Source organism: Syzygium oleosum, unplaced genomic scaffold, assembly GCF_021117445.2.
Source record: "Syzygium oleosum isolate NSW1041296 unplaced genomic scaffold, Sole_v2.1 Sole_v2.12, whole genome shotgun sequence".
Lineage (NCBI taxonomy): Eukaryota > Viridiplantae > Streptophyta > Magnoliopsida > Myrtales > Myrtaceae > Syzygium > Syzygium oleosum.
Window position 1 is genome coordinate 8,379,013 of NW_026607496.1, and position 23,589 is coordinate 8,402,601.

General features: G+C 40.5%; 2 protein-coding genes across 2 annotated transcripts; one reads left to right on the forward strand and one right to left on the reverse strand.

Annotated features, from left to right (window-relative positions):
* The first annotated feature begins 14,511 nt into the window (after positions 1 to 14,511).
* LOC115674220 (protein MODIFIER OF SNC1 11-like) lies at positions 14,512 to 18,246 on the forward strand. The gene is made up of 5 exons (XM_056316462.1): positions 14,512 to 15,025; positions 16,241 to 16,321; positions 16,407 to 16,535; positions 16,692 to 16,822; positions 16,948 to 18,246. Exons 1-4 carry the CDS (start codon positions 14,685 to 14,687, stop codon positions 16,771 to 16,773), a joined length of 633 nt encoding a protein of 210 aa, XP_056172437.1. The 5' UTR covers positions 14,512 to 14,684; the 3' UTR covers positions 16,774 to 16,822; positions 16,948 to 18,246.
* Positions 17,578 to 22,438, reverse strand: LOC115674121 (probable protein phosphatase 2C 38). The gene is made up of 5 exons (XM_030596454.2): positions 21,585 to 22,438; positions 20,859 to 21,226; positions 20,414 to 20,650; positions 19,257 to 20,235; positions 17,578 to 18,431 (listed from the first exon to the last, which is right to left on the reverse strand). Exons 1-4 carry the CDS (start codon positions 21,883 to 21,885, stop codon positions 20,002 to 20,004), a joined length of 1,140 nt encoding a protein of 379 aa, XP_030452314.1. The 5' UTR covers positions 21,886 to 22,438; the 3' UTR covers positions 17,578 to 18,431; positions 19,257 to 20,001.
* Positions 22,439 to 23,589: the final 1,151 nt, after the last annotated feature.

The following is a 23,589-nucleotide window of genomic DNA, read 5'->3' on the forward strand; positions in this document are numbered from 1 at the left end:
TGTAGTGGCTTGGGTGCACATCTAGGTCCAATGTCCTCATCACCATCACCATACAGAGACACCGACATCAAAATATATCATCAAAGAATTTTAACTATATATGAGCGAATCAAAGTGAGAGTTGTAACCGCGCAAGTAAAAATAACCCATTAGTGTAGCGTATATTTCATATCTATCACTCAGTCTATCTTCTCTCAAGATTGTCATTAAATAAAACTCACAATCATCACACTGCATAATATCATATCTCATAATTCTCCCGATTTTTGTCATAATCAAAATGAAAAAACAGTAAGATATAACAAAGAGCATGAAATTCATTCATTATAGCAGTTGAGAGTCCGAGACATCCAAAAAACAAAATGAAATGAGCATTGAGGATGTCAATTCCTATAGGGTCTAGGAACGACACGATCTTTTCTTGGTTGAGGGAGGAGTTCTTGCAGTAGGAGCTGAGTATTCTAAAAATGAGCAAACAAGATTATAGCATTGAAGGCTGAGAATAGAATGCTCCCAACAAATGAGGTATTTGCTAAGCAAGTTGACTTTGTTATGAACACTTGTGATAGTCTCGAGGAACTCGAAGTTGGATGGCTCATCCTTCTGGGTTGGTATAGATATAGGCACCCCCGGGGATGAAGATCTCTTTGGTCGAGGGCGAGGAGCTTAAGGTCGATTGGCAATTGATTCGTGAGAGAGAATAGACGGGAAATGATTCGAGTGAGCATCAGAGAGAAATATCATCAAAATTCAAAATGATGTTTTCCCAAAAACGTGCGGTAGCTTTTTTTTTTTTTGGGTCGAAAGGCACGGTAGCTTGCATCTTTTGAAATTTAGCTGGAATCCTTGGCGACGACGGCTTTGCAAGATCTATCCCGTCATACTCAGCTAAACAAACGGAGTTCAAAGCTTTTACTAAACTTAGGTTCCTTCTTTCGAGAAAGTACGAAGTATTTGTCTAAGAGTCAGATAGTTTAGTTCAACTTAAAGCTTTAGAGTGCTCAAATCACTTAGGATCGGAAGCACGCGCTCTTATCTCAGATGGTCTTGAGCTATTGTCTCAGTTCTCTTCCATGCGCGTAGCCCGTTGTTAATGTGAAGAAAATTATGTAGCTGACTAGACAGCAAACCCATCAATAAAAGACCCTCTCTTACAACAAGGTCTTTTCCCCTTCCCAAGCGCTTGTGGACTTACTTTGTAATGAAGCACTTTCAATGGTCCCCGACGTATCTCTTAGAAATAAATAAATTCAGTTTTTGACCCCCAAAAATATGCAAAGCGATGCAAAAGTATCAAATTCCATTAGAGACATAATCGAACTCAGCTTTTGCAACAAAGTTAGCCATCTCAAAACAGAACTCGCGTCCAACAATCTCAAGTGATTTTGGTTGAATGGTAAAATATATAATTTGGGACTTTCCATCTCGAGATGTATGAGTTCAGATTCAATTTCTACTCGACGAGACTACTTGAGGCCATTGTCGTTAAGAAGTAATTTGCTGTTAGATCTTTAATCCCGACATTAAAGGTTTGCCTTTAATCAGACCGAAGAGGTGGATGTAGTCTAGTATGTGAAAATTTACCAAGGAAATCGCCGAACCACTATACCACAAAAAAGAAAAGTCACTTCCTTCAGTCGACATTGTGTTGGAAAATATGTTAGAGATATAAAGATTAATTCATATGTGGTTTACTACTTGTATTAGATGCTTGCATTTGTCTTTTTCTTTTACTTTTTTTCACCCACACTATGTTTGTCAGGAAGGTTAAGGAAGAAAGAGAAAGAATACTAAAAACACGCCCATATTTGGATGGAGAGAAATGATCACATTTAGTTAGGAGAAATTATAATAGATAGTTCTATTCAATTATTTGTACATTCAATATCTAAAAATATTCTGACCAACAGAAAGAATATCTCCAAATAAGGAGGACTTTAGAGAGATTTGAGGATTATCTTTCTTGCTTAAACCCTTATTTATAGGGGTTAATACCACGAAAAATCATAAACTGGTACACATATGACAAACTTTCCAAAAACTAATTTTTTGACCGCTAAAAACTTTAAACTGGTACACTTGTGACAAATTTACCCTAAAATAATTTTTTGACCATAAAAAACCTCAAATTGATATATTTGTGACAAATTTACTCTCCGTTAGTTTCTATTAAATTAGATAAATACCATGAAAAATCACAAACCGGTACACATGTGACAAACAGAGGTAAAACCCCAAACTGGTACATCCGTCAACTATCACGTGTCATCTAACTCAGTAATTTGACAATAAAATTTAATGAAAACCAATGAATGGTAAATTTATCACAAGTGTACTAGTTTAGGATTTTTGGGTAAATTTGTCACGGATATACTAGTTTGGAGTTTCTCGTGATATTAACTCTATTTATAAATAGATAAAAGGGTATTCATATAATAAAATATTTTTTTCCTTTCTTTACTCTTGCTAGTATCCAAACAAAATTAAAAATCAATTCTCCTTTCTCTTTTTCTTATCATTATTGTCTATGTCTGTTTTTTTTTAATCACTCTATGCAAACTTAGTGTTAAAGATAATTATCATATTTGGTCGACCAATCATATAAATCAGTCTATGAACGTTTATCTTTCCCCTTGATTTCCTAATCGGTTTTGTTCTCCTTTTTTTCTTTGCATACTATCACATCCACACATCACATCTTCTCTCAGGTCAAGATACACATAATCTAGGCCATTTTGTCATCTTCTGCTTCCAAAATCTTTGCCTAGTCAAGGTTTTGAGTCCATCCATACACAAGTGACAAACTTTCCAAAAACCAATTTTTTGACCGCTAAAAACTTTAAACTGGTACACTTGTGACAAATTTACCCTAAAATAATTTTTTGACCATAAAAAACCTCAAATTGATATATTTGTGATAAATTTACTCTCCGTTAGTTTCCGTTAAATTAGATAAATACCATGAAAAATCACAAACCGGTACACATGTGACAAACAGAGGTAAAACCCCAAACTGGTACATCCGTCAACTATCACGTATTATCTAACTCAGTAATTTGACAATAAAATTTAATGAAAATCAACGAATGGTAAATTTATCACAAGTGTACTAGTTTATGATTTTTAGATAAATTTGTCATGGATATACTAGTTTGGAGTTTCTCGTGATATTAACTCTATTTATAAATAGATAAAAGGGTGTTCATATAATAAAATATTTTTTTCCTTTCTTTACTCTCGCTAGTATCCAAACAAAATTAAAAATCAATTCTCCTTTCTCTTTTTCTTATCATTATTGTCTATGTCTGTTTTTTTTTAATCACTCTATGCAAACTTAGTGTTAAAGATAATTATCATATTTGGTCGACCAATCATATAAATCAGTCTATGAACGTTTATCTTTCCCTTTGATTTCCTAATCGGTTTTGTTCTCCTTTTTTCTTTTGCATACTATCACATCCACACATCACATCTTCTCTCAGATCAAGATACACCTAATCTAGGCCATTTTGTCATCTTCTGCTTCCAAAATCTTTGCCTAGTCAAGGTTTCTGAGTCCATCCATACATTAGGCCAATAATGGCTTGCCCCTTTGCACAGGACATTTCCTTCAATAGGAAAACTTGAAAAAAAAAATGCAATGTTAAGGTGATAAATGATGAAATGAAACCACTCCATAAAGGTTTTAGAAAAATCATAATATGATTAGTCGCTTGTGGCTTCAATTGTCCTAATAGCCTGACATTGTCAAACTTTTTGGCTCCATTATCAATGGTCGTGGGTTTGATTTTTACCCTCAAAATTTAGATATAAGTAAGAGTTCACAATGGTGGGTTATCATAACAAATTTCATGTTATAATTTCCCTAAAATGGGTTTAAAGTTTAAACAAGGGATAATTAGTGAAGGGGAACTTTATTTGATGTTAGCTCTAAGGTGTGCAATTCTTTTTCTAAAAGCTTGCTCTCAAGATACAACGAGTGCCTTACAAAGTTCTCAAAGGAAAATATTTTTCTCAAGGAAACTTGCTAAACACTCTTAGACATATTAATGATCCAATCATACTTGGACCGACAATTTATGTATATGTAGTAATCAAGTCATGTCAAATTAAGTCTAACTTGGATAGGGAGCATTTAGTAATCTTGTCGTAATTTTGAAACCAAAGCACAGACTTATTTCCTATAAGTTACCCAATTTGACATACTTAGCACGTCTAAGAAAAGAACTCCAACGTATAAATGCGTTAAAAGTGTATTTTTTTTGGGTCAAAAGAAAGATGCAATTCATATATTAGAATAATGCTCGAGAGGTACATAAAAAGCTTTCACGTCTAACAAATCCCAAATAACTGCGGAAAAAAGTAAAAGTCAGAAAGTAAATAACAAATCATAGTTTGCAACTAGAAGCAGACTCTCATCCCTCAAAAACAGATCTATCATCGTAAACAATCGGCGATCGATCACCAAATTCAGTGATGAGCATACGTCGAGATTTCTCACTCCATTTGTAGTGGCTTGGGTGTGCGTCTAGGTTCAATGTCCTCATCATTATCACCATGCAAAGACATCGACATCAAAATGTTGAAAGAACATGGATCAAATACCTACAAGGAGCTCCCAAATCTATATATAGATCTAGTTCGAAAGAGTAAAACCCCCCAAAACTTGACATAAATCTAAATTGGGATAATAGAGCGGCCTAATCTCAGAGAGGTTATGGAGTCATGTTATGACATCCTCTTTGGTGGTTATCGACTGGACGAATGGTTGAACTGGTATTCACGCTCACCCAAGATCAGCTGCATAAATGTATTCACACATACAAACCTCCAGAATAGATCCAGATAAAAGAAAGACAGAGAGCTTCAAAAGAGAGAAGATGGAGAGAGAGAGAGAGAGAGAGAGAGAGAGAGAGAGAGAGAGAGAGAGAGGTCCTTCTCTCCCCCTAAGGGACGGCACTGCAGAGAGGCGGCGGCTTCAAGGGAAAGGAGAGAAAACCCCAACCTAGGGAAAGAAAGGAGATGCGTTACAGCGTGTTTAAAAAAACTGAACCTTAATCTCTTCACCATATTTAACTGGTCGGCGGAATCGCAATGTGAAGATAGTGAGGGAATTTCCGGAAATTCGAAAGTTTAACGAGGCAGAGTTGAAAAAATAATCGAATCAACATTTCGGAAATGGTCAAAACTCAAAAACTGGGTAGGATTTGTATTGGGCTATGCAATCGCATCTCCGCAGGGTAGACATCACTTGCATTTTGTGTAATATTCGGGTATTTGAAAAAAAAAAAAATTCAAAAAGTCAAAATGTCAAAAGTTGCTACAGTAACACTCTGATTTTCTCATTTAAGCCGAGAGCTGGCTCGGCCGAGACAGAGAGAAAGGAGAAGAAAGAAAAAGAGAGAAAGGGAAAGGAAAGGAAGAAGAAGAAAAAGGAAAGGCTCACGTCATCGGAGCCTCGCCAGCTCGAATCAACTTCGTATTTCAACGTTCGGTAAGCACTCGCGCCCCTCGTTCGTTTGATCGGAGAAGTTTTCCGATTTAGGGTTTAAATTCGGAATTTTGGGAAATTCAAGCGGCGAAGTCTGATTTTTGAGTCGTTCAGCTGCGTATTTTTATAGAATTGGTAGTTTACAGTATTGCGGAGCCGTGGGATTTTACGGAACCTGATTTGGACTTACGGTTTGCTGGATATGAATTTTTGAAGTTGAGTGCGCGCAGTGAACAGTGCGCGAACAGTGGTTTTTAGGCCGATTTTCGTCGGTTTTCGGCTCGATTTTTGGGCTGCCAAGTTGGGGTTCCTGTAGTGCTCTGAATAAGCTTTCTCTTGACTATAAGTTCGCTTAGAACGGAGTTTAGTGGAGAAAGTTATGGCGCAATTAAGTTTCACGCTCAAATTCCGCATCGTGGACGAATTTGGATAATCGCTTTGGACGAATGATTTGGGGGCATCTTTTAGTCGTTATATTAGCGTCTAAGCTTAGTTGAGCCGAATCGTAGTTGAAGTATCATTTTACTCGGTTTTGATACCGTTTTTCGGCTTATTGTTAGGTATTCGAGTGCGTCGACTCGAGAAACCGCTGTAGGTTAGTTTTCAGCTTTTCAAGGTGAGTGGTACTATCTCTTCTTTGGTTTTATAAAAATCATATCTCAAAAGAATTATGATTCGATATAAATATATATGTTGAACTTAAAAGAACATTTCGCTGCATAAATTGGGATAGAGCATTTACTACTTTTTAGTATTTGAGAATGATTTGGGAATCGTTTTTGGAAATGTATTATGAAAGGATACATCTGTATATTGTGTTATGAACTAGTTTATGAAATGAGTTCGGAAATTATTCAAGAAATGCTCTACGAAATGTATTTCTGGCGGATGAGCCGTATTGTGAGAAAGTTATTTGTTTGATTTGTGAAATGTATTATGGATTGGAATTCTGATATTGGATGATGATTGTTTAATGCTCAATATGACTGTGAACCCATTGAAGGGTTTTGGGGTATGCATACCGGGTTTAGGATATCCTTCTGGGCCGAGCCACCGGCTTTGTAGGTGGAGACCTTGCCAATGGGGGAATCTTGGTAGTCTTGTCACAAGGCTTTGTGTCGTGACCATAGTTAGATATTGAGCAATAGATTGGTCGATGGAATAGACCATCGACGTTTGATATAATATGAGATTCATCAATGGAATAGACCATTGATGTGTGATTTGAGATTAGTCAATGGAATGGACCATTGACGTGGTTTGTATAGAGATTGATCAATGGACTTGACCATTGATAGTTTGAATTGTGATGGTGGATTTAAATGTGTATTTGTGACTTGTACAAAGTTTTGATGAAATGAAATAACTCTTATGTGATTCTATATGTATTTTAAACCTTGGGTTTGACTTCTAAAGTTCTGGTATTGCTTTGTACACATGCATAGTGATTGCTCGATCTATTTAGAAGAGATGTACTATTCACTGAGCTGTGGTTGCTCATCCCTCTCTTTCCCAATCTTTTCAGGTTCCTCGGCTAGCGGCCGTTAGTACGAGAGCGCTATCGCGGGGACGTTTGGGAGTTAGATTTTTGGGTATGATTTTTGGAGTTGTTTGTAAGGTTGTTGATAGTTCGTCGGGTTGGCTGAGTTCTTGATGTACATGTTCTTTTGGTGGATTATAGAAACTCTGATGATGTAACCAACCCGTTGGTTTATCTGATATATATGTGGTTTGAGATATATATGTTGATAACAGGTTGTTGGTTATTGTCGTGGCTGCGTCCTTCGTGTGGAAGGATGGCCGTGTCATCCCCCTTTTCTAGTTGTTTTTGGGGTGTGACATCTTTTGATATCAGAGCTTAAGTTGTGATCTATTTGGGTGTAGATTTTTTTTTGGGACGTTGTGAGATTGTGTGATAGTTTTAGCGTGTTATCTTCTAGGTGCTAAGGTTTTGTTACGCTTTGGATTCAGGTTATCATGCGTTCCGACTCAGAGACACTTGCCTCGCTTCGTAAGAACAGTAAAGGCAAGCGAGTCGCTACCCCCTATACCAGAGATATGCCTCAAGGTTCTCGAGGCCCGGCTTCAAAAAGGAGATTAGAGGATCGATTTGAAAGAAGCCCCGACTCACAATATGCAAGTGATGATCTTCCTGAGCCTACCATCCAAGGCAATTTATCTGAGGCTTGTCAAGTAGTGCTTAACTTTCATCGTCAATTGAAAGATATAGGTGGGAGTGGAACCGCTATGACTGAAGGTAAGAGAGAATATACAGTTGCCCAGTTCAGAAAAGCCAAACCACCTACTTATGATGGGACATCGGATCCTCTATTGGCCGAACGTTGGATTAGAAGAATGGAGGGGATCTTTAGAACCGATAGAGTTCCCAATGATCGGAAGGTTGACTTTGCCACCCAATGTTTGGAGGGCGAAGCAGAGTATTGGTGGGAAGGGACTAGACTCGCCCTGGGAGGCGAAGATACGACAATTTCTTGGGAAGATTTTACAAAAGCCTTCAATACTCAATTCTTCCCGAGGTCATTCCAAGCGAAGATGAGGGATGACTTCATACACATATCTCAGGGTGACTCTACAGTGATGGACTATGCAGGCCGCTTCAACCAGTTAAGTAGGTTTGCGAAACATTATGTGGATGATGAAGCTGAACATTTCCAAAGAGGCCTTCGGCTTAATATACGTTCTAAGCTTGCACCTCTTGAACTGACCACATACAAGGATGTCTTGGAACGAGCGATCAAGGTGGAACGGTACAAATTAGAGCGTGACACACAGGGTGTTCATCAACAAAAGAGGCCCAAGTTTACTGAGTTTCAAGGAAGTCGTGTAAGTGGCAGTATTAATCGAAGAAGCAATAACCTACCAGGGAAGTTTAGAGCCCAGAATACTCGCAGCCCGTGTACTACATGTGGAGGGTATCATGGCGGTGAGTGTCGCTGGAAAATAGGAGTGTGCTTCTTATGCGGGAAAGCGGGACACATACGGCGTGATTGTCCTACACAGAGGAATTCTACACCTGATAATAGAACATGTCATCTATGTGGACAACGAGGACACCTAGCACATCGTTGTTTCATGCGAAGGAATGCTCCTTCAGTTGATAAGCCCCAAGAGAACCCGCAAAGACAGAGGACAAATGGGAAAGTTTTTGCGATGACAAAGGAGGATGCGGCGGCATCTAACGCAGTTGTTGCAGGTAATATTTCTATTGCCTCGCAATGTGCTTATGCGTTGTTTGATTCCGGTGCTACGCATTCCTTTGTTTCTACTGAATTTGCAAAGAAGCTTGATGTGTTGCCTGAGCCTCTTGAATATGAATTGCGTGTCGATACTCCTACTGGTGATTTCTTGGTTGCTGATCATGTGTTCAAGGGATGTGCGCTCCAAATTAATAATGTTGAAATGCCTGTGGATCTAGTGGAGTTAAATGTTCGAGATTTCGATATTATTATAGGGATGGATTGGTTATCCACATACCGTGCTACTGTTGATTGTTTTTCAAAGAAAGTGATCTTTAGACTTCCGTGTCAACCCGAATTCTCTTTTTCGGGAAGTTGTAAAGACAATTTTCCAAGGTTGATATCGGCTTTGCAAGCAAAGAAACTTTTGAGAAAGGGTTGTAGTGGTTATTTGGCTTGTGTAAAAGACACAAGCAAGGTTGGAGCGAAGTTGGAAGATGTTCCAGTTGTCAGAGAATTTCCCAATGTATTTCCCGAGGATTTACCAGGTTTGCCTCTTGATAGAGAAATTGAGTTCTGTATTGAATTGATGCCCGGTACGGCACCTATCTCTAAGGCACCATATCGAATGGCACCTACCGAGTTGAAAGAATTGAAAACGCAATTGCAAGAGCTTTTGGATAAAGGTTTCATCAGACCTAGTGTCTCACCTTGGGGAGCTCCAGTTTTATTTGTGAAAAAGAAGGATGGTAGTATGAGGCTTTGTATAGACTACCGAGAACTTAATAAGGTGACGATCAAAAACAAATATCCTTTACCCCGGATTGATGATTTATTTGATCAACTTCGGGAGCTCAAGTCTTTTCTAAGATCGATCTTCGTTCGGGTATCATCGATTGAAGATAAAAGTGGATGATGTGCCTAAAGCGCTTTGGAACAAGGTATGGCCATTATGAATTTCTCGTCATGCCTTTTGGTCTAACAAATGCGCTTGCTGCTTTCATGGACTTGATGAACAGGGTGTTCAGAGAGTATCTAGATAAATTTATTGTGGTGTTCATCGATGACATTCTAGTGTTTTCGAAGAGTTTGGAGGATCATGAACAACACTTGAGGTTTGTCTTACAGACTTTGCATGAGAAGAAGTTGTATGCTAAATTTAGTAAGTGCGACTTTTGGCTTGATCATATAGAATTCTTGGGTCATGTAATCTCGAAAGATGGCATATTAGTAGATCCAAAGAAAGTTGAAGCAGTTGTTCAGTGGAATCGCCCTACTAATGTTACAGAAGTGAGAAGTTTTCTTGGGCTAGCTGGCTATTACAGGCGATTTGTAGAGGGATTCTCAAAGATCGCTGGTCCACTTACTCGCCTAACTCAGAAGAGAGTTAAATTTGTATGGTCGGATCAATGTGAGAGCAGTTTTCAAGAGTTAAAGAGGCGGCTAGTGTCAGCCCCTATATTGACTTTACCTTCAGGAACTACTGGCTTCATAATTTACTGTGATGCGTCTAAAGAAGGTTTGGGTTGTGTTCTTATGCAAGATGATAAAGTTGTTGCCTATGCTTCTAGACAATTGAAACCACATGAGAAGAACTACCCCACTCATGATATCGAATTAGCAGCGGTTGTGTTTGCCTTAAAAATATGGCGGCATTATTTGTATGGTGAAAGATGTGAAGTTTTTACCGATCACAAGAGTCTGAAGTATATTTTTACCCAGAAAGAGCTAAACATGAGGCAGAGAAGATGGCTAGAACTTTTAAAGGATTATGACTTGTCTATTAATTATCATCCAGGAAAGGCTAACGTGGTAGCGGATGCCTTGAGTCGTAAGTCCTTTGGAAATATGGCAACTTTACTTACTTCTCAAAAGCCTATTCTTGAAGACATGAGGAAGTTGGACTTGGAGGTATTAGTACATCAGCTTGGTGCTCGTTTAGCTAATCTTCAAGTGCAACCAACATTGATTGATAGAATTAAGACCAAACAGAATGAAGATCCTCAGTTGCAGAAATTCAAAGAAGGCGTGGAAGCTGGAGGACAAGCAGACTTCAGTATACACGTAGATGGGTCCTTGAAGTTTCGTGGTCGTCTATGTGTTCCTGATGATTTAGAATTGAAAAAGGAGATATTGCAGGAAGCTCACAGCACTAGATTCTCAATTCATCCTGGAAGCACTAAAATGTATAGGAACTTGAGAGAGAACTTCTGGTGGGTCAATATGAAGAAGGATGTTGTAAAATTCGTCGACCAATGCCTAGTTTGCCAGCAAGTGAAAATTGAGCACCAGAAACCAGGTGGACAGTTACGCCCTCTAGAGATACCTAAATGGAAGTGGGAGCGTATCACCATGGACTTTATAGTTGGTCTACTGAGAACGCCAAATGGTAAGAATGCTATATGGGTGATTGTTGACCGATTGACTAAGTCCGCACACTTTTTGTCATACCGATTCGGCCTTTCAATGGAAGACATGGCAAAACGATATGTTAATGAGATAGTGAAGCTGCATGGAGTTCCAGTAAGCATTGTTTCCGACAGGGATCCCAGATTTGTATCTAACTTTTGGAGGAGTGTACAAGGAGCATTGGGTACTAAACTCAACTTGAGTACAGCTTTTCACCCGCAAACAGATGGGCAGTCAGAGAGAACGATCCAGACATTAGAGGATATGTTGAGATCTTGCATCATTGACTTTGAAGGTTCTTGGGATGAACATCTACACTTAGCAGAATTTTCTTATAACAACAGCTATCATTCCAGCATTAAGATGGCACCTTTTGAAGCTTTGTATGGCCGAAAATGCAGAAGCCCTATTTGTTGGGATGATGTTGGTGAGAAAAGACTAACTGGTCCCGAGTTCATTCAGCAGTCAGAAGAGAAAGTTAGGTTGGTTCGGGAACGTCTCAAAACGGCTCAAAGTCGTCAGAAAAGTTATGCAGATCTTAAAAGGCGCAAGGTGGAGTTTAGTGTGGGGGATCATGTATTCCTAAAAGTTTCTCCTACGAAGGGTGTTATGAGATTTGACACGCGCGGGAAGTTGAGTCCAAGATACGTGGGACCATTCTTGATCTTAGAGAAGATTGGTGAAGTCGCTTATAAACTTGCTTTGCCACCGGCACTGTCAGGTGTTCATAACGTGTTCCACGTCTCTTTTGTTACGTAAATATGTGCCAAATCCTGAGCATGTATTGGACTTTACACCATTGAGGTTAAGGGAGAACTTGACGTATGAAGAGCAGCCTATTCGCATCGTCGATAGGAAGGATCAGGTGTTGCGACGGCGGACCATTCCTTATGTAAAAATACAATGGCTGAACCACACTGAGAGAGAAGCCACTTGGGAACTTGAGGAGGAGGCAAAATGCAAGTACCCTCACTTGTTTGAAAGTTGAGGTAAGTACAAATTTCGAGGACGAAATTTCTTTTAAGGAGGGATGGATGTAATATTCGGGTATTTGAAAAAAAAAAAATTTTCAAAAAGTCAAAAAGTCAAAAGTTGCTACAGTAACACTCTGATTTTCTCATTTAAGCCGAGAGCTGCCTCGGCCGAGACAGAGAGAAAGGAGAAGAAAGAAAAAGAGAGAAAGGGAAAGGAAAGGAAGAAGAAGAAAAAGGAAAGGCTCACGTCATCGGAGCCTCGCCAGCTCGAATCAACTTCGTATTTCAACGTTCGGTAAGCACTCGCGCCCCTCGTTCGTTTGATCGGAGAAGTTTTCCGATTTAGGGTTTAAATTCGGAATTTTGGGAAATTCAAGCGGCGAAGTTTGATTTTTGAGTCGTTCAGCTGCGTATTTTTATAGAATTGGTAGTTTACAGTATTGCGGAGCCGTGGGATTTTACGGAACCTGATTTGGACTTACGGTTTGCTGGATATGAATTTTTGAAGTTGAGTGCGCGCAGTGAACAGTGCGCGAACAGTGGTTTTTAGGCCGATTTTCGTCGGTTTTCGGCTCGATTTTTGGGCTGCCAAGTTGGGGTTCCTGTAGTGCTCTGAATAAGCTTTCTCTTGACTATAAGTTCGCTTAGAACGGAGTTTAGTGGAGAAAGTTATGGCGCAATTAAGTTTCACGCTCAAATTCCGCATCGTGGACGAATTTGGATAATCGCTTTGGACGAATGATTTGGGGGCATCTTTTAGTCGTTATATTAGCGTCTAAGCTTAGTTGAGCCGAATCGTAGTTGAAGTATCATTTTACTCGATTTTGATACCGTTTTTCGGCTTATTGTTAGGTATTCGAGTGCGTCAGCTCGAGAAACCGCTGTAGGTTAGTTTTCAGCTTTTCAAGGTGAGTGGTACTATCTCTTATTTGGTTTTATAAAAATCATATCTCGAAAGAATTATGATTCGATATAAATATATATGTTGAATTTAAAAGAACATTTTGCTGCATAAATTGGGATCGAGCATTTACTACTTTTTAGTATTTGAGAATGATTTGGGAATCGTTTTTGGAAATGTATTATGAAAGGATACATCTGTATATTGTGTTATGAACTAGTTTATAAAATGAGTTCGGAAATTATTCAAGAAATGCTCTACGAAATGTATTTCTGGCGGATGAGCCGTATTATGAGAAAGTTATTTGTTTGATTTGTGAAATGTATTATGGATTGGAATTCTGATATTGGATGATGATTGTTTAATGCTCAATATGACTGTGAACCCATTGAAGGGTTTTGGGGTATGCATACCGGGTTTAGGATATCCTTCTGGACCGAGCCACCGGCTTTGTAGGTGGAGACCTTGCCAATGGGGGAATCTTGGTAGCCTTGTCACAAGGCTTTGTGTCGTGACCATAGTTAGATATTGAGCAATAGATTGGTCGATGGAATAGACCATCGACATTTGATATAATATGAGATTCATCAATGGAATAGACCATTGATGTGTGATTTGAGATTAGTCAATGGAATGGACCATTGACGTGGTTTGTATAGAGATTGATCAATGGACTTGACCATTGATAGTTTGAATTGTGATGGTGGATTTAAATGTGTATTTGTGACTTGTACAAAGTTTTGATGAAATGAAATAACTCTTATGTGATTCTATATGTATTTTAAACCTTGGGTTTGACTTCTAAAGTTCTGGTATTGCTTTGTACACATGCATAGTGATTGCTCGATCTACTTAGAAGAGATGTACTATTCATCTGTGGTTGCTCATCCCTCTCTTTCCCAATCTTTTCAGTTCCTCGGCTAGCGGCCGTTAGTACGAGAGCGCTATCGCGGGGACGTTTGGGAGTTAGATTTTTGGGTATGATTTTTGGAGTTGTTTGTAAGGTTGTTGATAGTTCGTCGGGTTGGCTGAGTTCTTGATGTACATGTTCTTTTGGTGGATTATAGAAACTCTGATGATATAACCAACCCGTTGGTTTATCTGATATATATGTGGTTTGAGATGTATATATTGATAACAGGTTGTTGGTTATTGTCGTGGCTGCGTCCTTCGTGTGGAAGGATGACCGTGTCATCCCCCTTTTCTAGTTGTTTTTGGGGTGTGACATTTTGTCCGAGAGTCTGTTTAGAGCCCCCGAAGCCCATATGCAAATTGTTTCCAAACCACCAGAAAAAGAAAGAAGAAAAAAAAGTTAGCAAAAAAACGAGTAAACCAGACAAGTTAATCGGATCATATCTCAATGGGCTTCGCATCGATCCTTTTTGTACATCGGGGGGGCCCATGGGCCAGGCCCATTGACCGAAGAAGCCCTCGGTCCTCCCCCAAATTACGCTTTCGCCACGCAACGTCCCCCCGAAACCCCCGAGAAAATATCTCCATATCAACAGCACCAATACCAAAAAAAAAGAAAAAGAAAAAAAAAAGTGGAAAAATCGCACCGCCTTCTTCAACCTCCCGAAGCTTTGCCCTCGCCTTCTCTCTCCATCTCCGTCTCGCGGCGCAAAGCACCAGACGCTCCCTTCTCTCTCTCTCTCTCTCTCTCTCTCTCTCTCTCTCTCTCTGCTTCCTTCGTCCCCACGCTCTTCGCGGCAATGGCGAGCAAGGCGGTCATCAACCTGAACGAGAAGATCCCACAGGAAGAGGAGACCGACAACCCCGTCGAAACCCTAGATCCCGCCGACCCCTCGCCCGCCGACGGTTCCGATCCCGGCCCCGGCGCCGCCGCGGACGGGCCCGCCAAGGAGGAGGAGGGCGAGCTGAAAGAGGAGGCCGCGGAGGCCGCCGCCGATGCCGATCCCGCGGACGCGCGGGCGGGGAAGGGCGGCGAGGAGCCGGCGGCCGACGACGTCCAGAAGAAGATCCGGCGGGCGGAGAGGTTCGGTGTGCCGGTGCAGCTCTCCGAGAAGGAGAAGCGCAACTCTCGCGCTGAAAGGTTTGCGAGTTCGATCGCGTGTTGACGTTCTCTTTTTTGCTTGGTTGTATGCGGTACGAAGCTTTTAGGGATTGTTAGGGTTTTTTTTTTTTTTTTTTTTTTTTTTTGTAAATATATGTGCATGTCGTTGTTGTTGCTGTGATATTGGTGGACAGCAGGAGTAGAAAAAGCTTAACCTCGAAGCATTGGGCTGTTAGTTTTAGAGAACTCTCTTCAGCAATCCCTTTTCGTTTGGCATTGTAGTCTACTTGAGCTCTCTGGGTTATGGTGCTTGGCTGGTGGGATATGGTCGATGGTTCCAAAATCTGGGCATCTCTGACTCTTTTAATCGGGTGTTTCTAGCGCGTCGATTGCACATTTTATGGATGTTTTTCTTTTAATCTACTCATTGAGCTAATGCTAATAACTGCTGGAGTGTGACTTGTTGGCGTCCTCATGCATTAATTGAATTTGTTGCCAGAACCTCATGTTTGGCACTGAGTAACATAATTGTGGAGTTCTTTGGGTTCGGGGGGGTGGCCTTTGGAAAATTCTGGGCCAATCTGTGGACTTTCTTGGAAGGTGTTGCAATAATAAGGTGCAGGAACCATTGCATATGCCACATCTCCATTAAGCACTTCTCAGACAAACTTTGTTTGGGAAATCCTAGTGAAGGACCAACAATCGTCTTACCTATACTGGAAAACTGTTTTCTGCTGAACATCATGATGGCATTTGAGATTGTCTTACATCTGCCTCTCCTTCCCTTTATCCCCCCTTACTCCCCTCCGTCTCTGAGGTAAACTTATGGTTTGCTATTAGGTGGTGTATCTGGTTTAATGTAGTAGTAGTTGATCTAATCAATGTTGTTTGTTTTATATTTTTGCCGAGCCAAGGAGGGAAAGCTTTGGGGCATTAGATGAACCTATAGGTGCTTGATTTTTTAGTAATGTGACCAAATGTATTTCAACTTTCAGAGTCTATGATAGTTGAAAAATTTAGTCTCTATTGAATCCCATGCCCATGCCCATTATACATTATGGTACTGGCATAGTGGACTTGATTTGTGAGGCCAATGGAAAGGGAAAAGCAACACGGTTAGAATTATTTACATTATTTTATCGATGCTGCTGACTTTGTTTTCAATAGAACTTTTAACGGGCTTGCAATTTCTTCCCCTTTTCTGCCCTTTATCATTATTTGATTGTTGCAATGGCTGGATTCTCTTTATTGTAGGTTTGGCACTATATCTGGTCCAAACAAATCTGAAGAACTGACTAAGTCGGAGGAGTTGAAGAGAAAGGCTAGGGCAGAGAGGTATGTTATTAGGTTTTCGTTAACCGGTTACTCTTCACCTCAAAAATTTTATATCTTGTGCTCATTTTTTTTCGTTGTTTCTCAGGTTTGGTGTCCTTGCAGCACCTGCTGATGCTGATGAGGTGGCAAAAAAGAAAGCTCGGCTTGCCAGGTTCACATCGGGCAAGAAAGTTGATCCCGAGGAGGAAGAAAAGAGGAAAGCAAGGGCAATCAGGTTCTTATCCATGCTAGTTTTCTCCCATGTTCATCCTTATCTTTGTTCTTCTTCAATTTGTGCCCCATAAGAGCATTTTAGCCCAAAAGCTAGGTCAATGGAAAGTTGTTTATTATACTTTCAATGTTATAATCTGACAGGTATTTGTCTTGCCAGGTTTTCAAATCCTCCGTTGGGGTCCCTGTCACAGGTGAATGGCAAGGAAGCAATCGCTGGCAAGGCCGGCGAGGGGTCTTGAGGAGCACACTTCTATACATTTTCTTTCTTTTTATTTTTTCCTTTGCATAGTAAGTTCTGTGTTTTAATTTGCTGTAGTTGTTGTTACTTTTTCTGCTAGCGCCTCCTAAATCATTGGTTTGCCCATTGATTAATCGATGTAATGATACTTATACTTGGTTTTTTTATTTTGCAGGTAGAATGGTCTAACTTAGTTTTATCTACCAGCAATCTATGAAGCCGTGCTTGTTGTTGATGCATGAATATTCAGATCCAAATTGATGCTTAGTTGAGTAGCTGCAACAGGACATTGAACAGGATTTTAGAGCAGGAGAATCTTCGTCTGCATTGGTCTTAAATTCACCTTGTGGGGCCTCGATGATGAAACCTCCCTCCACGTGTTAACCAATCTTAGTCTTATCAAAATTATCAGAAATTCCTATACAGCCTCAGTAATCAGCATTCTGTGTTGGGATGTGTGTTTGGTGTGGACATGATTTATTTTCTTTTGATTAAATTGAATGATTTTCATCATAGATATTTTGGATAGAGTATTCCTTAGTGGGGTATCTCGTGGCATCTGTTGACGTGGTAGATTGATATGTTATTTGCTGATGAAGTAGATTGACAGACTAGAAGAAACCTGTGCTCAGAAATGCCATCACTTTTTTATTATTAGTCTTGCGGTGAAGGGGTTGATGGCAATGGCTTTTAGCTGTCAATGTGTGCTTCATTGCTTGTTGCCACATTTTTATTTCTCCTTGACTTGGCTGTTAAAGTATCTGGAAATGCTGTAGTTATTAAGATGTGACATGTGTGCATTGTATTTGAAATTTGTAATTTTGAAACAAACTCTCAGTCTAGTCCGGACTAAAATTCCCCGCATGAGGTAGAGCATGTTTTTGAGTGGGTTTTGAGTTCTGTATTCCATGTTAGTACGTTATGGGGGTGTTTTGCTGCTTCATATCATGCAGTTCATGAAATGAATGGTCATGAGATCTGATAGATTTTACCAGTGGCAAATAATCTAGGCTGCATCATGAAAAGGTATAAAGCATTTCTTGTTTGTTGAGAGTCATCATCAGTCTCTCTTGATAGTGAGACGTATTGCAGATTGTGTTGGAATGAATTGAAGGTACATTTTTTTTTTTGGCAAAACTCAAGTAGGGACATCTCAAATATGGAAAGTTCGGCTTCTATGATACAAAGAAATGAAATCTGTCAATCATGGCTGTGAAATTGGAATTTCTGATATACTTATCCGTTTCTTCGAGAAAAGCTAGCACGTGGAGGAGGTTTCTTGATTTCTGCGGGTCTTCACTTGGTGGATTGCAGTCAGTGAGGTAGGATTGTCCATTTGACTGGGGATAGTTTGGCATGTAATGATGTTTTGAGTTATGAAACTTCTCTTAAGTAGTGAACTAAGGTTATAGTTATTGTAATTTTACTGTGATATTCGTTTTGTATTGGAGTAAATTGTTGGATATTGTTTTCATCGTCTCTTCCATATGGTTGCTATCCTAGCTGTCTCCTCTTATGACAGGCATTGCGCCCTGAGACATCATAGACCCCATTCTGTAGACACCTGTAGACACATGTAGACGACAGTCATCTGTATTGGCTGTTGAATTGAAACGACAGCTGATGACTGCCTTGTGTGTTGTTTATAAGGGGTCTGAACTGAGAAAATATTGGGTACTCAAGTGATACCAGGTCAGCAAAATACAAGTTCATTTTTCGTGCGCCACGTGTCCATCGCGGGCCCACCTGCCAAAAAAAAACTCTCTTTCTTCTGCACTTGCTCTTTCTCCTCGCCTCTCTCCTCTCTTCTCTCTCTTCACTGCGGTTTCTTCTCGGCTATGGCCGTTAGCTCAAGTTCGACCTCTCGTCCATGGCCGTTGCAAGTTTTCAAATCAAGTGTCCGTGGCCACGAGACTCTGGGTCTAACTCCCATAGCTGCAAGCTCGAAGCTCCATCTACACGGCTTCTGTGAGCTTGAGCATCCATGGCCGCGAGTCGTCGCAACTCGGGCTGCCATGGCCGCTAGCTCAACAGATGGCAGCCATGGTTGAACGGTTGTGCTCGAGCTCGTGCTCTAGGCTCGAACTCAAGTTCTGCGGCTATGGTGACGGCGAGACTCCGGATTAAGTATCCTTGGCCATAAGTCTCTAGATCTAGCGGCTATCAACGGGATTCAGAACTCGAGTGACCATGACCAGCCATGGCCGCGAGCTTGAAGCTCGAACATGCTTGCAACCGTGAGCTCGAGCTATGTGGCAATGGAGGCCGAGATGTTGGGCTCAAGCTCAAGCTCCATGGCCATGGTGGCGGCAAAAAAGAGATGAAAAAGCAAGTGCAGAATAGAGAAGCGAGGAGAAAGAGAAAGTGCAGAAGAGAGTTTTTTCTGGCAGGTGGGCCCGCGAGGGACACGTGGCGCACGAAGAATGAACTTGTTTTTTGCTGACCTGGTATTACTTGGGGTACCTAATATTTTCTCGTCTGAACTCGGAATTCTGTTTCGGGCAGTCCTTGTGGTCCAACTTCTAACAGTTGATTTGCTGATTTAGAAACCATTTGGAAAGCTCTGGAAACGAAAGTAGGTATCTTTAGCTGAATGAAAATAAAAAGAACAAATCGTCCTCGAAAGTATGTTTTGAAAGTTCCATCCCTCATGACCGGTGAATTTTCTTTTTCCTCTGAAGTGATCTTCCAGCATCGACCGAATGCTGGGCAAGAGAGTCCTAGTAGTCTCGAGGTAAGCTTCTAGGTAATGACATTGCTTTAACATAGGGCTGAAGAGGCTAGTGAACCGAAAAGCTATATGCATTAGTTTATGGCCTCCTTGGCATTGCCCTTTTTTTTTTTTTTTGTATGAAATCAACTTGAAGTTAACTTTTGCATCAAATCAAGTGATGGAGCTAATCTTCAAATTTCAATCTTGGAGCTTAATTTATCAAGTAATCAGAACTTACTGAGGAAAGCGGAGACGACCTTTATTTACATTTGCCAATAGATCCCTACGAACTTTCAATTAACAGATCTAGAGTCGTTTGTCAACAATCGTCCGGGGAATTTCTTTCCAATTATACTGATTTGCATAACAAGTTCTTAGCTCTGGGAATTGGTCCCTGAGGGCTCCTCTTAATGATCCTCAAGGAATTCCGATGCAGCTTCTACAAGAACCCGTCATTAAGTAAGTTGAATGGTGAGACTGGTTGGCGAGGGATAGACCCTGGCCGTTTGCCTATACCTAGGAGTCAGCAGCAGGAGCAGAGGCCATTCCTGCTCCTTTTATCGACACAGATCGTTGTAATGAGCTCTTACTACTGGCTAACCGCGGATCAAGAAACAGAACGACGACGCTTATGTCGTCGTGGAAGTGCCTCCTCACTCCGCACTTGATCCTTTTCATGTCCGAGTACCTCATTTCCCTCTTCTTCGCTGCTTCTTTCAGCGCCGCTTTGATCAGCCTCCTTGCAATTCCCTGATTCAACCAATAAAACATGTAAACTGAGTCCCAACGTGCTGTGGAATAAAGAATAGTCCTACAATGAGCAAGCAAAATTACTAACACATTTGTGCTTCAAATAGATGCCCTTGCGAAAACATACTTCTGGATTCAATGAAGTTCTAAGAATAGGATGGGAGCGCATGGATCGCACCTTGCGAGGGTAGTTCTTGACAATGTCAACAGCATCTTGATTGCTCAAATGCTCCCAAAGACCATCAGATGCGAAAATGAGGAAGTGGTCTTCACGCTGGAGTTGGTGTATCGATACTGATGGCTCTGAACTCAAGATTGGCTTGATAAATGGCTCAGGCAGTCTGAACTTGTGAGGCAAAGGCTCTCTATTGAACTCTGTCCTTTTCAGGTATGCATCTCCAATAGATCTTGAGACCTGAAGAGCAAAAGCAGATCATAACCATCCCATTTTATGTGGAAAAATTCTTCCCTAGAACTAGAATTCATTGGGCAGGGTTAAAAAACATCAGATGTACTACCAAATACCAACTAGGGATACACGTAGTATGCATCTTTGGTCAAGTTAAGCGCACTTGTTCATTTGAAAGAACAGGTAAAGAATGAAGTAAATCAAAGAGTATTACCTGTATGAGTCCCTTAACACGCCAAACTTTATGTTTGAGCATCACGATCTGTTGATCGTGGGGATGTAGGGACCGGACTTCCTCTCTCACAGATTCGAAATTCACATTGTGCTCTTCTGATAATTGGATGGGTGTTATTCTTTTGGAGTTCTTCACTGCTCTCCCTAGTACCGCCCGGGAATCCCCAGCATTTCCGACAATTAGAGTCCCGTTGCTTATGACGCCAACCAGACAACACGATCCGGCGGACGCAATCTGTGGTTTGTTATGCCAATGTTTCTTTACCATAGAGAGAAAATCCTCTTCGGTTGCTGAGAAAGCCTTCTTAATGACATTTGCACTGACCTCTTTATGCTCGGACACCAATTCTGCATTGGAAATTAGCTTTTTCTATCAGTAGTAGCCGTGATAAGGACCAAAAAATTAGATATGCGTGACAAGAACTTGATTCAAGCACACGATTAAAATGCAATGATGAACACCGCCTACAAGCAAGCAACAATTTTAGCTCTGATTTCAAGCGATCACAAAAGAAGTGAACATTTCTTGCCCAAACCAGTGTGCATAAGTTCTAAACAACTATTCTATTTGTGGTGATATGTGTATCGTCTTATGAAGTAGGACCGAAGTCTAATTGTCCAGTCGAGATTGTGCATGATTTTAGACCAGGAAATTCGTTAGTGAATCTACAAGGGTCAGAAAGTTCTCAAGCAAGGTGAGACATACTCTTGATGTTGCAGAACAGATTGTTGCGGACAAACCGTGAAGCCTCAGACCCACCATGGCCATCATAGATGCCAACAAGCGCCCCGAAGGGCCCGGAATCAGTGAAACTCAGCTGTCCCGATTCGAGCTGGCTTTGGTCCTCCAACAAATTGTTGGCCTGAATAACCGCCATGGAGAATTCTCCGTAAGCATGATTCCCTAAGCTTTTGCTCCACATCAACCCATCGGATCTCCCTCCAACTTCGTCGTGCTTGCGGCTTTCTTGTCCTTCGAAAGACGGTCTCCAACACGAGCTGACCATTTCCTTGGATAAAACTGTTCAATACAAGTTAATAATAGCGTATGTGATTCGTTATTCACAAGCAAGTTTCAATTCTGTTCTGATGCTTCAAGCCATGAAACACCGGGTGACTCCCGAACTTATATAGCCCATCAACCTGATACCTGCTTATACGAGCAGGATTTCGAGTAAGACCAAAAGGGTATGGGTTAAACAAACTGAAGAATTGTCTCCCTCAGACAAGAAGGCAATAGTTTTTATTTTGGTTCAGAGCAGAAGTATGTTGCTGGTGCTCTGTACCTTGAATCTGGGTTGGGTTTGTTTCAGCCTCTGTATTTTGCCATCTTTCAAGAAGACACTTATCTGTCCAAGCACATAAGATCAAGAAGTTGGCAGAGTTTGCTGGTCCAGGGTCAGAGATCAAAACAAAATGGAGCACTTGGATACGGGGTTTTTCCATTTCTTGGTCTGGTGCTCCTCGGCAGAAAATCTTTCAGATCACTGTCAGGCGAGAGATCTGATAAAGTTCTATAATCTGATATAGAAAAATTATATCTTAAGGATTATATTACAAAGTCTGACATTGTTGTTCTCTCTTGTTTTATGCATTTTAGTGTGTCCTTTTGATGTAAATGGTGGTGCCCAAGGCGCTTGGAATACCTTTAACAGGAGGGACTGAGATTTTGAGTTTCATGTCTTTGAAAAGCAAATAAAACCCAAACATCATGGGCAATTCTTGGTTATTTGATCTCTCTCTCTCTCTCTCTCTCTCTCTCTCTCTCTCTCTCTCTTTTAATGAGACAGAGATGTTGTCAATCCAAAGGAAATGGGAAGACTATCTTTTTCGCACACACAAGACTCGTACACAAAATTCTTCTTCTTGCCCTTTTTTTTTTCCTAAACAGTTATTTTCCAATTGAACTTCCTCATTGCCAAATGACTCTTTTGTTTATCTCCATTTCAGAGAATAGACCTGTTTTAGAAATTAACAACTTTCTTATTTATTGAGTCTCATAAGTGGTGGTCGAGACGACGTGGTAGCATCTCCCTCACACTTCATCTGAGATCAATGGTCTATAATTTGCCCGCCAATCACTACTTTATTTTCTCTACTTTCAGTTTGCAGTTTCTTCAATGCTCTCTCTGAGTCTGAGAGTGTTCTTTAGATGAAGGTAGGTGATAGGAAGTTATATTAGGTGTTGGAGAGGGTTCCTAAGAAATTGAATAATGCTCTCATAATGTGATCTGTAATTAATACAAATTGGTTGAATGGGATGACCATGTAATAAATTTTTAGCCTAATTCTATCAGCAACATTTATACAAATCTGTGAAGAACAGAGACTCCAATGCTCCTTTTGAATTCAAAATATGTCTATAAACATTCTATATAGGCCAGATTTCCCCTTTGTACAGACAAACTTCTTGTTTCAATTTAGAGAAACTCTTGCTTCACGTTGGCTCTCTCTGGCATTGAACCGGAGATTCATTCACATCAGCCACAACAAGAGACAACCGAAACAAGAAGTTCTAAATCAACGAGAATATTCCGTTTTTCAGAAACACTTCAGCCATAAACTGCTCAGACTTCAGCACATTTCCCATTCCTGAACGGCCGAATATGATTCTCCCATTATCTAGACAGTCTCTTTTGCTAATCAAATTTTAACAAATTAAGCTTCCATAAACACAAGATTGATTAGACTCTCCGAATAATTTTGCCTAA

Excerpts from the sequence above, each read along its gene's own strand:
- LOC115674220 (XM_056316462.1), top strand. The coding sequence starts at position 14,685 with ATGGCGAGCAAGGCGGTCATCAACCTGAACGAGAAGATCCCACAGGAA. Across the intron at positions 16,322-16,406 it reads AGAAAGGCTAGGGCAGAGAG|GTTTGGTGTCCTTGCAGCAC; the intron begins GTATGTTATTAG and ends GTTGTTTCTCAG. Across the intron at positions 16,536-16,691 it reads AGGAAAGCAAGGGCAATCAG|GTTTTCAAATCCTCCGTTGG; the intron begins GTTCTTATCCAT and ends TTGTCTTGCCAG.
- LOC115674121 (XM_030596454.2), bottom strand. The coding sequence starts at position 21,885 with ATGGTCAGCTCGTGTTGGAGACCGTCTTTCGAAGGACAAGAAAGCCGC. Across the intron at positions 21,227-21,584 it reads TCTGTTCTGCAACATCAAGA|AATTGGTGTCCGAGCATAAA; the intron begins GTATGTCTCACC and ends TTTCCAATGCAG. Across the intron at positions 20,236-20,413 it reads TCAAGAACTACCCTCGCAAG|GGAATTGCAAGGAGGCTGAT; the intron begins GTGCGATCCATG and ends TGGTTGAATCAG.